The 18,732-nt window shown below is 44.2% G+C and overlaps 1 protein-coding gene across 3 annotated transcripts in view; it reads left to right on the top strand.

The window, feature by feature from the left end:
- Positions 1-18,732, top strand: part of LOC117361215 (synaptotagmin-like protein 2) — a 156,032-nt gene that overhangs the window by 57,178 nt on the left and 80,122 nt on the right. For all 3 annotated transcript variants that reach the window (XM_033946250.1, XM_033946251.1, XM_033946252.1), the window contains exons 2-3: positions 9,622-10,163; positions 16,246-16,397. In XM_033946250.1, coding sequence (XP_033802141.1) covers positions 10,042-10,163; positions 16,246-16,397 — 274 coding nt within the window. In that variant the 5' untranslated portion in view covers positions 9,622-10,041. The remainder of the gene's footprint in view (positions 1-9,621; positions 10,164-16,245; positions 16,398-18,732) is intronic.

The following is an 18,732-nucleotide window of genomic DNA, read 5'->3' on the forward strand; positions in this document are numbered from 1 at the left end:
AATATATAGTTTGCTTGTCACAATAAAATTTGCCTACATCGCTGTACATATCTGCAGTTTTGGTTTGTTTGTTCCTGGTTGGTTTTTTTCACTGCAGACAAGGTTGGACCTCCCTTCTTTTGGTTTTGTTACCAAGAATTGCCACCAGCTTCATCTGCACTTCAAAGTGAGTTCAACTGCTCTGTATGGCTGGAGTCCAGTAACCAGTTCAACCTACACAGGCAACGCCATTGTTCTTATAGGCTATATTCACTGGACAGCAAAATTTAAGATGAAATGATCCTTTGTTTGCATGACGAGGTCTACAATAGCAAAATCCTCTTCCAGGTTTTGCTGTTTGATTTGGGCTACTGAGGAATTGTCATTTGCATCTTGCTTCCCACTTTTACTTTTTGCTCTATGCATCAGATGTAACTTGGTAAAAGTAGTGAAAATTGGTGAAATTATTACTTCAATAAAAGTAACAAAAGTTCTCTTGTACTTCTTTACAAATAAAAGTAACAAAATTTTACTTAAGTACAATAATTAATTATACTTACTTAGCTACTGTACAACACAGGATGTGGTAAGAGCGGATAGCGTAGCTGGTTTTAAGAAAGGTTTGGACAAGTTCCTGGAGGAAAAGTCCATAGTCTGTTATTGAGACAAACATGGGGGAAGCCTCTGTTTGCCCTGGATCAGTTCATGGAATGTTGCTACTCTTTGGGGTTCCGGAATCTTTTGTTACCCTTTGGGATTCCAGAATCTTGCTATTCTTTAGGATTCTGAATGGAATGTAAGGTAATGTAATGTAATTTATTTCTTATATACCGCTACATCCGTTAGGTTCTAAGCGGTTTGAAGAAAATATACATTAAGATTATAAATGAGAAGTAAGAAGGTACTTAAAAAATTCCCTTACTGTCCCGAAGGCTCACAATCTAACTAAAGTACCTGGAAATTAATAAAGAAGAGAAAATAAAGATGGTTGAAAAAAGAAAAATTCTATGTGAATTTATAGGATGGAAATTAAACTGACAGTGAAGAACTGTATGAAAAATACATATGGAATGCAGTTAGAGAGGGTAGGTTACAATCTATTTATGGTATTTGTTTAATTGGACGGTGTTAAGGTGGGTAATTTGGGGGAAGGTTATCTGAAGGTCGGTGAATCTTCTGGAGGTAAAAGAGGAGGGGTTAAGATATTTGGATGAATTTTTTGAAAAGCAGGGTTTTGATTTCTTTTCTGAATGTTTTGAAGTTGTCTGATATTGTCATAAGATTGGAGATGGAATGGTTGATTTTTGCTGCTTGTGTTGCCAGAAGGTTGTCAAACATTTTCTTGCGATGTGTGCCTTTGAGTGGGGGGAATGTTGCTACTCCTTGGGTTTTGGCCAGGTACTAGGGACCTGGATTGGCCATCGTGAGAACAGGCTACTGGGCTTGATGGACTATTGGAATGAACAGTAAGGCTATTCTTATGTTCCAAACCTGAGCAGTTTTCCCTTTTCTCTGTCTGACCCAGTGTTTCTACCCCTCCCCACCCAGGTTCTGTCATTGAAACATAGAACATGACGGCAGAAAAGGGCCATGGCCCATCTAGTCTGCCCACACTAATTGTCTTCTTATCTGCAATCCAGTCTTCTCTTTCTCCCTTTATCATTTACCCTCACTTTTTTTATCCTGTGTCACTATAAACACACAAACACCACCAGCCTCCATTGACTTTCAAAGGCAGCCTAGAAAATAATTTCACCCCTGCGTCTGACCCTCCAGTCCTTTCACACAGCTCAGCCATCCCTTTCCCAGCTCAGCTTCCAAAAAACCTTCCCTCAGCCTCTCTTTCAAGCCTCTGCATCCCCTCTTTCATGCTGACTTGATCCCTGTTCCCATCCTTTCTCTCTTCCATGTTGACTGAACCTCGAAAAGACAAGGCCAACTGTTGGACCTTGTCCCCTTTCCTATGCTACCTGCTGCTGTGAACTGGGGATACCAGATTTTACGTTTGTTAAGCCCGGTGATGTCACCACATTGCATCCGCAGATGCCCTTCCGACGCGGTCCTGAGCTGGAAGCTTTTCAAAACCCGGACAAAGTGCCAGGTTTTGAAAGCCATCCGGATGCCTGAACAGTGCTCTAAAAAGAGGACAAATCTGGACGTCTGGTAATCCTACTCTGAACTAGAGGTCTGCACGGGAACGGGGATCGTGGGAATCCCGCGGGTTCCGCAGGGGTCCCGTGGGAATCCCCCCATAACCCATGGGACTCCCACTGGGATCCCCCTCTGGCCCACAGGACTCCCAAGGGGACCCCCCTTCTAGACAATGGGACTCCCAAGGGGATGGAAGGCTTTGGAAGCAGGGTTCATCCATATAATATAATGGACACGTCAGCCTTAGTAAAAGAGGGGGGGGTTTATAAGTTAATTACCTGAACAGAAAACAAAAAAAGGGTTCCACCAAAGAGATTCCACAAGGAAAACAGCAGCGCAAACACAAAAGAAACTGTGGAATTGATGATCCTGTCAGAAGTAATTGCTGCTTTTTATGGGGACAGGTGGAGATGGAGGTAATTCCTTGCAGGGATGGGTGGGGACGGAGAGGATCCTGGCAGGGACGGGTGGGGACGGAGAGGATCCTGACGGGGACGGGTGGGGACGGAGAGGATCCTGACAGGGACAGGTGGGAACGGAGAGGATCCTGACGGGGACGGGTGGGGATGGAGAGGATCCTGACAGGGACAGGTGGGAACGGAGAGGATCCTGGCGGGGACGGGTGGGGCTGGAGAGGATCCTGGCGGGGACGGGTGGGGACGGAGAGGATCCTGATGGGGACGGGCGGGGATGGGTGGGATTTCTGTCCCCGCGCAACTCTCTACTCTGAACCACTTGAGTCAAGTTATTAGTCAGCCCTTTGTGCAGACTTCTTTTGAGGCTCAGTCAGCATGAGAGGGGAAATCTGTCAGGGCTGGGAGTCAGGGAGTTGGAACTTACACAAAAGAGCCTCTCCTTCCCTGACCTCAGCCCCCTTGTCTCCTCTAGAGTGGGTGGCACTGCTGAAGGATTAGAAAGGAAAGTTTTTCTTTTTGCAGATCACATAAAGATTGCAACAGAAAAGATGCCCTAGAGTAGGGTTACCAGATTTTAAATATGTAAAAATCCGGACACATGGCCCTGCCCCTCAGCTCTGCTCAGTTCCACCCAAGTCACGCCCCATTTCGCCCCTCAAACTTCCTCTTCTCGAGCGTGGATCCACTTTTGGAGGGCGTCCGAGTATGTGCTGCTGTGACCCAATGATGTCACATGCGTGTGAAGTCACTGCTTCACATCCGTACATGCACAGATGCTCTCCAGATGCATCCCCGAGCCCAAAGCATTCCAGGAGAGCCGTTTTACTCACGTTACCCCCCTCTCCTAAAGTCACTTCATTGACTTCCCATCTGTTTCTGAATACAATTCAAACTCCTCATACTGACCTACAAATGTACTCACTCAGCTGCCCCTCACTATCTCTCTTCACTTATTTCCCCCTATGATCCCTCCCGCCCCCCATGAGCTCCGCTCAGCTGGTAAGTCCCTCCTATCTGTGCCCTTCTCTTCAACTGCCAACTCATGGAACAAGCTGCCAGAATCCCTACAGAGGGCTCAGTCTTTGGCAGTGTTCAAGGCCTGTTTAAAAGACCACGTCTTTGAGTGTGCTTTCGACTCCTAACTCTTCTCACCTTGGGGTCTGCATCCCCTACCCTCTGTCATGTCTGTCTGTCCAAGTTAGATTGTAAGCTCTTCCGATGGAGGCACGTGTCAAATTCAAGTTTGGTTGTTTTTGCTTCAAGGTACTCTATGGCTTAGCCCCTAAATACATAACAGACCTTTTCTCTTTCACAACCAACAGACACAAGCGAAGCTCACACCCGAACTTTGTTACTCCACCGGTTAGAGGTTGTAAATTTACAAGTCATCACCAACATCTGTTCGCACATCAAGCAGCATTATGGGGTAAAGACCTGGAACAACTGCTCGTGCCTACTACTTATAGGGAATTCAGGAAACGCCTAAAAACACATCTGTTCCTGAAATACTTGGGAAACCAACCTGTACAATCATAGTCCTCAACAAACGATCGCTAGAACTATCAATCACTAAGTCTGTACTTTGTTTATTCATCTTTGTAAACCGCATAGAACTTCACGGTCCTGCGGTATATAAACTGTTATGATTATTATTATAAATATCAAAATGTACAGTGCTGCGTATGTCTTTCAGCAGCACTATATAAGTGATAAGTAGTAGTAGTAGATGTATCAATCTGTCCTCCTTTTTCTGGAGCCATAAGGTAACCCTAGATATGATCATGAAATTCGTTGCTGGAGAATGTGGTGAAATCAGCTTAGCGGGATTTAAGAAAGGTTTGGATAATTTCCTAAAAGAGAAGTCCATAGGCCATTATTGAGATGGCTTGGGGGAATCCACTGCTTATTCCTAGGATAAGCAGCATAGAATCTGTTTTATTACTTGAGATCTAGCTGGGTTGGTCACTGCTGGAAACAAGATACTGGGCTTGATGGACCTCCCAGTATAGCATTTCATATCTTCTCATGTGAGCCAAGTATAGGACAACCAAGCTATTGTGATATCACTGAGGAAGTTGGTTCTTAGGCATTGGTGGAATGAGGCATTATGACATCACAATCTCAGCTCTGGAATGTTGCTGCTCTTTGGGTTTCTGCCAGGTACTTGGGACCTGGGTTGGTCACTGCTGGAAACAGGATACTGGGCTTGATGGACCTCCCAGTATAGCATTTCGTATCTTCTCATGTGAATAGGACAACCAAGCCATTGTGACATCACTGATGAAGTTGGTTCTTAGGTAACGGTGGAATGAGGCATTATGACATCACAATCTCAGCTCTGGAATGTTGCTGCTTTTTGGGTTTCTGCCAGGTACTTGGGACCTGGGTTGGTCACTGCTGGAAATAGGATACTGGGCTTGATGGACCTCCCAGTATAGCATTTCGTATCTTCTCATGTGAGCCAAGTATAGGACAACCAAGCTATTGTGATATCACTGAGGAAGTTGGTTCTTAGGCATTGGTGGAATGAGGCATTATGACATCACAATCTCAGCTCTGGAATGTTGCTGCTCTTTGGGTTTCTGCCAGGTACTTGGGACCTGGGTTGGTCACTGCTGGAAACAGGATACTGGGCTTGATGGACCTCCCAGTATAGCATTTCGTATCTTCTCATGTGAATAGGACAACCAAGCCATTGTGATATCACTGATGAAGTTGGTTCTTAGGTAACGGTGGAATGAGGCATTATGACATCACAATCTCAGCTCTGGAATGTTGCTGCTCTTTGGGTTTCTGCCAGGTACTTGGGACCTGGGTTGGTCACTGCTGGAAACAGGATACTGGGCTTGATGGACCTCCCAGTATAGCATTTCGTATCTTCTCATGTGAGCCAAGTATAGGACAACCAAGCTATTGTGACATCACTGATGAAGTTGGTTCTTAGGCAACGGTGGAATGAGGCATTATGACATCACAATCTCAGCTCTGGAATGTTGCTGCTTTTTGGGTTTCTGCCAGATACTTGGGACCTGGGTTGGTCACTGCTGGAAACAGGATACTGGGCTTGATGGACCTCCCAGTATAGCATTTCGTATCTTCTCATGTGAATAGGACAACCAAGCCATTGTGATATCACTGATGAAGTTGGTTCTTAGGTAACGGTGGAATGAGGCATTATGACATCACAATCTCAGCTCTGGAATGTTGCTGCTCTTTGGGTTTCTGCCAGGTACTTGGGACCTGGGTTGGTCACTGCTGGAAACAGGATACTGGGCTTGATGGACCTCCCAGTATAGCATTTCGTATCTTCTCATGTGAGCCAAGTATAGGACAACCAAGCTATTGTGACATCACTGATGAAGTTGGTTCTTAGGCAACGGTGGAATGAGGCATTATGACATCACAATCTCAGCTCTGGAATGTTGCTGCTTTTTGGGTTTCTGCCAGATACTTGGGACCTGGGTTGGTCACTGCTGGAAACAGGATACTGGGCTTGATGGACCTCCCAGTATAGCATTTCGTATCTTCTCATGTGAGCCAAGTATAGGACAACCAAGCCATTGTGACATCACTGATGAAGTTGGTTCTTAGGCAACGGTGGAATGAGGCATTATGACATCACAATCTCAGCTCTGGAATGTTGCTGCTTTTTGGGTTTCTGCCAGGTACTTGGGACCTGGGTTGGTCACTGCTGGAAACAGGATACTGGGCTTGATGGACCTCCCAGTATAGCATTTCGTATCTTCTCATGTGAGCCAAGTATAGGACAACCAAGCCATTGTGACATCACTGATGAAGTTGGTTCTTAGGCAACGGTGGAATGAGGCATTATGACATCACAATCTCAGCTCTGGAATGTTGCTGCTTTTTGGGTTTCTGCCAGGTATTTGGGACCTGGGTTGGTCACTGCTGGAAACACGATACTGGGCTTGATGGACCTCTGGTCTGTCCCAGTATGGCAGTTCTTAGGTACCCAAGACACTTGAATAGTGGCATTCTCTGGACGTGTCATGTCACAGGAACCATAAAGGTGCCAGGTACATGCAAACAGCTCTAGATTCCATCTTTCAAGATATCTTTGCCGCCAATAGAAACTGCTATGAAAACAGAAGGTCCATTATCTCTCCAGGAGCTTTGTACATTGGACTGCAAGAGAAAGCATTGATTGTTTTTCATGAGTGAGACATGTGACATACAGAAACTGTAGCAGAGTGATTAATACTCACACCTGGAAAACCAAAAAAGGAAGACCGATATGTCCCATAGGAATGCAAAAGCCAAACAGTAGATCTGGATGATCACAGGTTTATTCAACAAAAGTATGAGCAATCCTAAAAAGAGTATGATGTAATCAAGGAGGGATTTGTGCAACTGCAACAGCACTGAACGTCGTAAAAACATTGTTTGTGTTCCTTTTTCCCACCTAAGAACATTTAATGGGTACTTTTAAGAAGGAGCCCTGAGGAAGGCATTAAGGCCCTGATTCTATAAAACTTAGGTGCATCCCTAATGCTTGTTCACTCTTTCCAAAAATACTAGGACTAGGGGACATGCAATGAAGCTACTAAGTAGTAGATTTAAAACAAACCAAAGAAAATATTTATTCACACAACATGTAATTAAACTCTGGAATTCATTGCCAGAGAATGTAGTGAAATCAGTTAGCTTAGCGGGGTTTAAAAAAGTTTTGGCTACTTTCCTAAAAGAAAAGTCCATAGGCCATTATTCATATGGCTTGGGGAAATCCACTGCTTAATCCTAGAATAAGCATCATAAAATCTGTTTTACTACTTCGGATCTAGCTAGGTATTTGAGACCTGGGTTGACCACTGTTGGAAACAAGATACTGGGCTTGATGGACTTTCAATCTATCCCAGTATGGCAGTGCTTATCTTCTTATGTGAGCCAAGTATAGAACAGTCAAGCCATTGTGACATCACTGATGAGGTTGGCTCTCAGGCATTGGTGGAATGAGGCATTATGACATCACAATCTGATCTCTGGAATGTTGCTACTCTTTGGGATTCTTTCAGGTACTTGGGACCTGGACTGGCCACTGTTGGAAACTGGATGCTGTGCTTGATGGACCTTCGGTCTGTCCCAGTATGGCAAGTCTAAAATGCATGGTGGAATGAAAATCTATATGCGCTAAACGAAGCAGGAATGTCCATTTTAGAAATAAGCACTTCCAAAATATAGACAGGAAACAGTAGGCACAGTTGTCCACGTCACAGCACATGAATGTCTATATTATGAAATATCAACATAAATGTTCATTAAGGCCCTAGCTGTCATCCCTCCACACTCACACAGAACAGATCCTCATCCATGCTTTCAGATTCTCCTCCAAATCCCCCCATTTACATTCAATCCCCAATGCACAAAAATCGACCCCAGACAAAAGAGCCCTACCCTCTCCCACTCTCCAGCCCATTGGGACCTATCCATGGTGCTGATGGCCCATGCTGGGGTTCCCAGGCAGCAATGGTCCCCTCCGCTGCACCTAGTAGGGCGCCAGGATCCAAGATGGTACTCCTGCCTCCTAGTACTGTGTCCTAAGTAGGTGCCTAGCTGTAACAATCCAGACAGCAGGCTGCAAGTTTAAAGAGGTTAGCGGTGGAATCAAGTTACCCGCTCACTTGAAACCACCACTTGCAACATCCCACACCCCCTTCTTGATCCACCCCCAGCTCTTACCAGGATTCTTTCTGGTTTTCATCAAGGGTATGGCACCGCTGACTCCCTAATGGTAGTCTCACAGTGCTACTGGGTAGGGTCATGGTGCCAAATAACAGAACCCAGGGAAACCCTTAGTAAGAGCCAGGGATCCAGGAGAGGGGTGGGAGAGTTTAAGTAGTGATGTTTGGGGAGATTCAGGAAGGAATGGGGCAAGTGGTGATGTCAGGGTTTGATTTTGTTTTAAAGTGTCAGAAAGAGACATCTATACATAAACCTAAACCACTCTTCCGCCAGGCTTTCTTAAAATCTCTGCACCCAAGGATGTATATAAACAAACAGCACGGAAAGTGAAAGATCCCTTTCAAACATGTCTTGGCTCTGTCCCTTGGAAGGTGAGTGCTCTCTCCACCACATGCCCACTCTCTTACTAGCCCAGCGAGCCACGATTTCACCAAGATCGGTGGCCAAAAGAAAAAAAGAATTACCTTTGGGACGACAAGAGAGAATACTTAATAGGACTGAATATGTTACTGTGTATCTTATATAGATTTCATGATAGAAATTGCTTTGGAATCGTGACAGCACTGTCTAATTATATCTGCAATTTGCTTTGAAATATAGCAAAGTCTTGGTTTGCGAGCATAATTCGTTCCAGAAGCATGCTTGTAATCCAAAACACTCGTACATCAAAGCGAATTTCCCCATAGGAAATAATGGAAACTCAGACGATTCGTTCCACAACCCAAAAACTTTAATACTAAATACTATACGTACTTGTATTGCAAGACCTCGCTCACTTAGAACAGTCACTACCCTCTTGCAGTGTCAGAGAGAGAAGAACCATCGGCTCACTTGTGATGTGTATATACTGTATGTATTTGTATTGCAAGACATTGCTTGTATAACAAGTTAAAATTTAATAAAATGTTTTGCTTGTTTTGCAAGACACTTGCAAACCAAGTTACTTGCAATCCAAGGTTTTACTGTATTTAGTTTGATGAAGTCCAAACACTTTGTTAAAGCATGCCAAGCAGTAGTAATGCACATTTAAAAGCTCCTCAGAGAATTCTTCCAAAGGACCTTCTAGTTTCATGCGTGATCCGCCCCTTGACCCATCAGCAGTTGTTAACTAGCTCAATTGTGGCTCATATTTATTTTTGGAAAACAATGTGTCTGGTTAGTCGCTGTTTGCCTTCCCTGATAAAGCTGGTTAAAATAGAGTGTTAACCTGACCATCTTGATAGCGAGGGAGATATGCCAGCAGTATGGAAATAAGCAGGACAGTTTGCATTGGAATGGGTAACGCGGAACCAGAAACCGCCCCCAGTGTACACATTCCATCACCATATGTTGTGTTGACCTTATTTTAACAAAACTCATTAACGTTTCCTTGCAGCAAAGCCTTCCAGACTGCCAGCCGAAGAAGAGAGGACACATGCCCGTGGTCTGATGGTGAAATATGGATGTTTTCTAATTCCGCTGCTTGTCTCTTCCAAAGCACCACAGACCGGTGGTTCTGTAGCTTTGTCTTACTGCTTCGCCAAAACTCAGACTCTGTTTAGGGACAGAAAAGGACGTGGCTTCTTGAAGAAACCCGCCGAGTACAAAAGAAGCACCGCACAGTGGGGTACGTGAAAAAGCCACTGACCCACGACTGGCACCTGCACGTGGAGCACTAACAACATTTTTTCCAAATGTGAAACTGGTCTCAGGGTGTTCCTCATAGGCAGTTACCAACCAGAGACGCTGAACCCCAAGGCTGTGGATGTGTTTTAACAAGCAGACCGGACACTCTTTCTGTTCCTAGCCCAGTTTCATGAAGACCAATACCGACACAATGCTCGACCTCAGCTTTCTAACGAAGGAGGAATATGAACAGCTTGTGAAAGTTCTGCAGAGGGATGAGGAACTGAAGAAAAAGGACAGCGACCGAATCAGGTAAAAGGACTCTAATATGCCAGATTTAAAGAGAAAACTATTCATAGTACAAAAAACACAGCATTCCTAAACACAACCCAATCTGAAAAAAACAAATGATAAAAAAGTCTACCGCATGGTTCTTCGCTTAGACCAGGGGTAGGCAATTCCGGTCCTCGAGAGCCAGAGCCAGGTCAGGTTTTTAGGATATTCACAATGAATATGTATGAGTTGGATTTGCATGCACTGCGTCCTTGAGATGCAAATCTATCTCATGCATATTTATTGTGGATATCCTGAAAACCTGACCTGGCTCCGGCTCTCGAGGACCGGAATTGCCTACCCCAGGCGTAGACCATAAGGGTCAGAAAACAGACCCATTTCAACTTGATTTAATATGCTATACATAGAAGCAACTAACTGACCCACAATGAATATGCATGGCATACATTTGCATACACTGCCTCCATTGTGTGCAAATCTGTCCCATGCATATTCCTTGTGGGAATCCTGAAAACGTGACTGAGGATTGAGTTGAGAACTCCTGCACTTTCTTTACATTTGCACTGTTTAATTTCTGATGAAAAACTGCATTAAAATATTATTTGATTAAAGCTAAGAAAAGTTGTATAGGTTCTTCTGAGCCAGCTGCTTGCCTGTGTTTTCAGTAATGCGGGATGAGAAGCTAAGCACCAAACAGGAGCAAAAGATTCAGTTCCCAAAGCCCTACTGTGGTAAATGTGAGCCAGGGATGAAGGGGAAATGCCAGTTCAGATTGAGGCAAGATTCCTAGGATCCAAGTTCTGTGGGTTTCATGCACCTGCCTTTTCATCTGTAATGAAATATTTCCTCAGGTAAACTGAGAGATTATATAAAGAAAATATTTTTTCACAGTAAGCTGGGTTGGTGAAAATAGAGTCCCAGAATCAGGGGCAGACTGACCATAAGGGCAACCAGGGCAGAGCCCTAGAGTCCAAAGTAGCTGGAGGGCCTAACGTTTCCTGCCAGCTATCTGCCACCAAGCTTGCAGCCTGCTCTCAACTTGTCCCGCCCCCTTCTGACATAACTTCCTGCATCAGAGAGCATGCCGTGAACTTGGCAGCAGGCAGTAGAAGGAAACCACTGCCGCTGCCTTAGAAACATAGAAACATAGAAGATGACGGCAGAAAATGGCTACAGCCCATCAAGTCTGCCCACTCTGCTTACCCACCCCCTGTCTATGCCCTAATGACCCTTCTGCCATAGAAACAGGTATGGGGAGACCCCAGGAGCCTTATTGCCTAGGAGCTCAGATACCTGTCAGTCTGCCCCTGCGAAGAATTCAGGAAAGCCTGGAATTAGCACAGTGAATCTGTAGCTGTGGAGAGACAAGAGTAAAAACCAGAGGTCAAGTAGGCTCTGTGATTTCAGCACTGTAGTATATTTTCATAAAGTTACAGCACCTTTTCAGACAGGGCTTCTTATTTCTATATGTGCTATAATAGATTGTGTGACTTTTCTGGTTTCAGGATGCATAGAACCAAGAGTTCTGTAATACTAGTTTATATCTGAGCTAGTATTTTGGTTTTTTTTATCATCCCTTGTCTCAATTCTTTTGGATGAAATAGTCAGGCACTTTATTACTGAGTGCAGCCTACCATGCACTAAGTCAGGGAATAATTAGGCTAAACCTCATTCTTCATTTTATATAAATCAGTGGGCTAGATATTCAAAAGCGCTTATCCAGGTAGGAGCTACTGCTGAGGGGGTGTCCTCCAACCGCTTTGCTACCAGTAGAGGGTGATGCTTCAATATTGTGTTTCAATAGCTAGGGACAGGCAGGTTCCCTAGAGTTTGATAAAACTTGCCTGTCCCTCACCATTGAAAATAGTGAAACAGATCCTCCCACTGGCAGGACAGTAGGTGGAGGACTCCTGCTCAGCTTAGAGCAGGGGTATCAAAGTCCCTCCTGGAGGGCCACAATCCAGTCGGGTTTTCAGGATTTTCCCAATGAATATGCATGAGATCTATTAGCATACAATGAAAGCCGTGCATGCAAATAGATCTCATGCATATTCATTGGGGAAATCCTGAAAACCTGACTGGATTGCGGCCCTTGAGGAGGGACTTTGACACCCCTGGCTTAGAGGAAACTATGGCAGGAGCGTCTGTTACGCACATAAGAGCCGGTAAGAGAAATATTCAGCACACTAGCTGGATGATGCTATTGGGTGGAGCTGCAGGTTATCTAGTTAGCAGCGATAATCAGGGTCACAACCCACAAAATCGTTCATATAATTTAAGACAGCAAAAATGCAACTCTATAATTTGGTGCCTAAAGACATGGAACTAATTGCGTTCATAAGTTACAGAATAAAAGCACTTATTCATGTCATTGGTGCCAATAGTTGATAATTATGCATTTAAGTGCCAAATGCAATTATATAACATAGGTCCATATTCTATAAACGGTGCCTCAAGAACATTTAAAGGTGGTCTTAAAACAAAATTGAAAGGGCCTAAAAAAATGGCGCCAGAGTCACACCTACAGAGGTGTTTTATGACGCCTAACGCAATTCACATAAAATATAGGCCTTAAAAACCCTGGCCTACATATCCAGTGCCTATCTTTCCTGATTAACAGGCGATTGGTGGTCGCTTTTAAGGCAAGCGATGTCGACAGCGCTGTGTATAGAATCCAGGCCATAATGTAGGTATAAGTGTATGTGTGAGGGGGCAAAAACTCGGGTGGGTAATGGGTACTGTTCCCTCTAAAGCAGGGGTGTCCAACCTTTTGGCTTCCCTGGGCCGCTTTGGCTGAAAAAAATGTTTCTGGGGCCGCACAAATGTGCAAATGCTGCAGCAAGACAGAGGAGGGAGCCGGCAAGACGATAAACACCTGGCGGCAGCAGAGGAAAACACTGCATCGCTCTCGACCAGGGCCGCACAAAATACTTCACTGGGCCGCAGGTTGGACACTCCTGCTCTAAAGCGTCAATATTCCACCTGCAGTCCTGTCAGTCGGGGGATGGATGGGGCTGCCACATCTTCAATAGTCTTCAGCTTCACATCTTCAACTGTCACATTTTCAATAGTAGGTATGAGCGAGCTCTGCAGGATTTCAGGGAACCTGCCTGACCCTATCAATTGAATGCACAACATTGAAGCACCGCCCCCCCACTGGCAGCAATGCAGTTGGAGGACTCCCACACAGCTTAGAAGGAACAGTGGTCATGGGCTTGTCTCAGAAATATGCATGTAGCTTATAGAATATTATAAGTGACGCACTCTTCAGGGCACAATTAGGTGTCAACAGTTACTAATGCCATTGACTTGGCATAACTGTTTGCGCCTACCTTTAGGTTCACCAATGCCCAAGAGTCGCTGCTCTTCGATGCATGCGCAGACCATCTACAGATGGTCTGCGCATGCGTCGGGATCGCTACAGAGCAATCCTGGCGGTCGGTTGGGGGTGTGATTCCAATCACCATCATTTGCATGAGTATTTTATAACAGAACCTCTTGTATGAGGAAAGAATAAAGAGGTTGGAGCTCTTCAGCTTGGACAAGAGAAGACTTAGGGCTAGATTAAGTTCCAACCACTCAGCAACCCCTTTGCGACCCGTTTTCCCTCCGACCCAATTCACTAACCTCTGTCCCGATCATCCTCCGATCCATGCATGCAAATGAGGGGGAACAGCATTTAAATGATGGCAGGCAGCGAATTCACTAACAAAAAACCTGCAACACCGACTGGGCTGGCCGATCGCAAACAAGCGACTACTGGGGACCAGTCGTTCACTGCTTTCCGACTGCATCTCCTGCTCTCTGCCTGCTGTCTGTCCCAACTTTCCAGATCTCTGCTCCCTCCCCCCCCCACCCTCCCGACTATCCTTCTCTCTCTGCCCCGACTCTCTGCCATGATTCTCCTGCCACCCTGTTCTGCCCTGAATCTCCTGTTCCCTACCCTGCCACGATTTTCTTCTGCCCTGCTCTGCCCCGAATCTCCTGCTCTCTGCCTGCTGTCTGTCCCGACTTTCCAGATCTCTCCCCCCCCCCCAACTCTCCTGCTCCCTCTGCCCCGACTCTCTGCCATGATTCTCCTGCCACCCTGTTCTGCCCTGAATCTCCTGTTCCCTACCCTGCCACGATTTTCTTCTGCCCTGCTCTGCCCCGAATCTCCTGCCTCTCTGCCTTTTGCCAAACTTAAAAGAGGTGCAGACTGTGGTAAGAATGTGATGTGTTGATCCAGATCCAATTGCTCAGAGAGCCCCCGACTCTCCTGCTACCTGCCCCATGCGCTGCCCTGGCCTTACCCCGTAGTGTGAGCCCGTGGTTTTAACTCGCGGTTTAAAGCGGGTTAAAACCACGGGCTCGCTGGACTGGCTAAAAGGTTTTTTTTTTAAAAAAAAAAGAGTCGCTGCTCTTCGATGCATGCGCAGACCATCTACAGATGGTCTGCGCATGCGTCAGGATCGCTACAGAGCGATCCTGGCGGTCGGTTGGGGGTGTGATTCCAATCACCATCATTTGCATGAGGGTGATTCGTGAATCAGACCCCGGACACGGATCGAATCGGATCCGTGCCCTTAGTGAATCTAGCCCTTAGGGGGGATATAATTGAGGTCTACAAAATCCTTAGTGGCGTAGAAGAGTGAATTGATTTTTCACCCTTTCAGAAAGTACAAAACCAGGGGAAAACACGTAGGAATTCTTTCAAAACAAATAGGAGGAAATATTTTTTGTTCTCATAAAAATAGTTAAGCTCAGGAATTCGTTGCCAGAGGATGTGGTTATATCGTTTAGCATAGCAGGATTTAAGAAAGGTTTGGACAAGTTTCTGGAGGAAAAGTCCATAGTCTGCTACTGAGACAGATATCGGGGAAGTCATTGCTTGCCCTGGGCTTGGTAGCATGGAATGTTGCTACTCTTTGGGTTTCTGCCGGGTACTTGTGACTTGTATTGGCCACTCTCTGGAAGAGCGATTCAGATAATTTCTGAATATCACCGCTCTCCAGATTGTACCACCAGCTCACCACTCTTCCTGATATTCAGTGGCAGCCACTATCTGGACACTGCCACTGAAATTTGGAGTTGTTAGCCTATAGGGGCTGGAGTGTAAAAAAAAACCACTGACCACCGTGGACTCACTGTAGGGGGTGGGGGGAAGATATATTATGTGCAACGGTCAGTTTAATGGTAGTATTTCCATGTCCGTAATAGTGAAAGGGTCAACGGGGAGTATGAGTGCTTAGTATAATACTGTCATAAGAACCTAAGAATAGCCTTACTAGGTCAGACCAATGGTCTATCAAGCCCAGTAGTCCGTTCTCACGGTGGCCAATCCAGGTCACTAGTACCTGGCCAAACCCCAAGGTGTAGCAATATTCCATGCTACCGATAACCAGGCAAGCAGTGGCTTCCCCTATGTCTTCCTCAATAACAGACTATGGACTTTTCCTCCAGGAACTTGTCCAAACCTTTCTTAAAACCAGCTACGCTATCCGCTCTTACCACATCCTCTGGCAACGCGTTCCAGAGCTTAACTATTCTCTGAGTGAAAAAAAATTTCCTCCTGTTGGTTTTTAAAGTATTTCCCTGTAACTTCATCGAGTGTCCCTTAGTCTTTGTCATTTTTGACGGAGCGAAAAATCGATCCACTTGTACTCGTTCTACTCCACTCAGGATTTTGTAGACTTCAATCATATCTACCTTTAGCCGTCTCTTTTCCAAGCTGAAGAGCCCTGACCGTTTTAGTCTTTTCTCATACGAAAGGAGTTCCATCCCCTGTCTTCCCACAATAAAGAACAAAATATTTGGATTAAAAAACATATTTTCTCTACATTTTCTACATGGATTGACTTAAGGGCCCTTTTAATAAACCGTGGCAAAATCTGGGTTTAGTGTATCTTAACTTTCCTGCATGCTAAGCCCAGATTTGCTGCATCAAATTTGTAAGGCTTTGTTAACACATTTTGCAGTAAACCTTCTTTCCTGCATTAAGCATGCATTGGTCCTTAACACAGTTTAGTAAAAGGAACACTGTGTTGCTCATGGGCAAGTACTGTCACTTTTCCTATGACAATATATATATATATATTTTTTTTTTATTATTATTATGCAGACGAATACAAGGCTCTTTGAGGGATGAAAAGAAAAAAAAGTGCATAACTGGTGAATGGTTTGATGATGTGAAAGCCCAGCGTTTTCAGGAGGAATTGCAAGGATCAGATCTTCTTCGTGTCTCAGTCCGGAAGAAAAAGAACAGAACGCAAAGTAAGGAAGTTTCTCAAAGACCTGGCCAGACAACAAATTACACAGTGTTTAGAAGGCAGTTTGCACAATATTAAAGTAGTGTATTTGTAACCCTTTTTTTAGGGGGGGGGATGTCCCTCTCAAGAGAAGGATGCAACTTTGGGGACTGCTCACCTCAAACAAAACTAAACCCAGGTCTGGTGGATTTCTCTGGCTGGGGTGGGAATCATCACTGCATGATCCTTAAGAATTTGGGTACAGTCAGTCAAAACAAGGTTCTGTCCGACCAAAGTATTGTTCCAATACTTCCCCCAAAGGAGAAAAAGTTATGAGATGACAAAAATATCTTCTTCCAGTTATACCAGTGGTCTCCAACTCCAACCCTTTGCAAGGCCACATTTTGGATTTGTAGGTACTTGGAGGGCCTCAGACAAAATAGTTAATGTCTTATTAAAGAAATAACAACTTTGCATGAGGTAAAACTCTTTATAGTTTAAAAATCTTTCCTTTTGGCTAAGTTTTAATAATAATATTGTAATTTATAGCTAAAGAGACATATGATCAAGAAACAGTTGTGATTATGATAAACATACCGAGGGCCTCAAAATAGTACCTGGCGGGCTGCAAGTGTTCCCCGGGCCGCAAGTTTGAGACCACTGAGTTATACAGTCTGTCCGACATTGCTGCCTGGGTGTCCCACCGCCATCTGAAACTAAACATGTCTCTTTCCTCCTAAATCCTCCGCTCCCTCCATTCTCCGTCTCTGTAAATATTACTGTTCTCATTGCTGTCTCTTCCGTTCATAAACTGGGACTGTCTGCCAAGTCTCTTCCCTGAAGAAGCCCTTTCTGGAAACGTCAATCGCTCCTCCTGAACTTACTTGCTCCACTTCATCACTGACGCTGAAACCGTGGATTGAAGACAAAGTTTTATTTTATTTTTCTTTCCAGCTTATGATTTATCTTTAATCTTATCTATTGTTTTGCCTTTTGTCTTTGTTTTGTTCTATTTCTATCATTTAAATTTCTCCAGAATTCTACTGTTCAACGGCTCCCCCTTCTGCTTCTATTCCTTTCTCTCCTCTCTTCTACCTTCCAAAGTATTTAGATCAATGCTGTCTTGTTAAAATGTTTATTTTTCCTCTAGCTCTACTTTTCACTTCTCTATTACCCTCCAGATACTTTAGTTAGATTGTGAGCCTTCGGGACAGTAAGGGAATTTTTCAAGTACCTTTCTTATTTCTAATCTTAATGTATATTTTCTGTAAACCGCTTAGAACCTAACGGATGTAGCGGTATATAAGAAATAAATTACATTACATTACATGGACCATTTGGCCTTCATCTGCCATCATGTTTCTAGGTTTCTATAACCATAAAGCTCTATGACATCACAATGCAGGCAAAGAGCCTTAGCCAATGGGAAGAAGATATGCAAATGTTAAGAGCCTTAGCCAATAGGGAGAGGAGGAGATAGTGGATGCTGCAGAATTCTACTGTTCAATGGCTCCCCCTTCTGCTTCTATTCCTTTCTCTCCTCTCTTCTACCTTCCAAAGTATTTAGATCAATGCTGTCTTGTTAAAATGTTTATTTTTCCTCTAGCTCTACTTTTCACTTCTCTATTACCCTCCAGATACTTTAGTTAGATTGTGAGCCTTCGGGACAGTAAGGGAATTTTTCAAGTACCTTTCTTATTTCTAATCTTAATGTATATTTTCTGTAAACCGCTTAGAACCTAACGGATGTAGCGGTATATAAGAAATAAATTACATTACATTACATGGACCATTTGGCCTTCATCTGCCATCATGTTTCTAGGTTTCTATAACCATAAAGCTCTATGACATCACAATGCAGGCAAAGAGCCTTAGCCAATGGGAAGAAGATATGCAAATGTTAAGAGCCTTAGCCAATAGGGAGAGGAGGAGATAGTGGATGCTGCAGAATTCTACTGTTCAATGGCTCCCCCTTCTGCTTCTATTCCTTTCTCTCCTCTCTTCTACCTTCCAAAGTATTTAGATCAATGCTGTCTTGTTAAAATGTTTATTTTATTTTTATTTTTCCTCTAACTCTACTTTTCACTTCTCTATTACCCTCCAGGTACTTTAGTTAGATTGTGAGCCTTCGGGACAGTAAGGGAATTTTTCAAGTACCTTTCTTATTTCTAATCTTAATGTATATTTTCTGTAAACCGCTTAGAACCTAACGGATGTAGCGGTATATAAGAAATAAATTACATTACATTACATTACATTAGAGTCATCTTTGACTCAGACCTCTCATTCTCTATGCACATCCAACAGACTGCTAAAGTCCGTTGCTTCTATCTCTGCAACATCACCAAAATTCACCCCTT

This window comes from Geotrypetes seraphini, chromosome 5 (genome assembly GCF_902459505.1).
Source record: "Geotrypetes seraphini chromosome 5, aGeoSer1.1, whole genome shotgun sequence".
In the NCBI taxonomy this organism is placed as follows: Eukaryota; Metazoa; Chordata; class Amphibia; order Gymnophiona; family Dermophiidae; genus Geotrypetes; species Geotrypetes seraphini.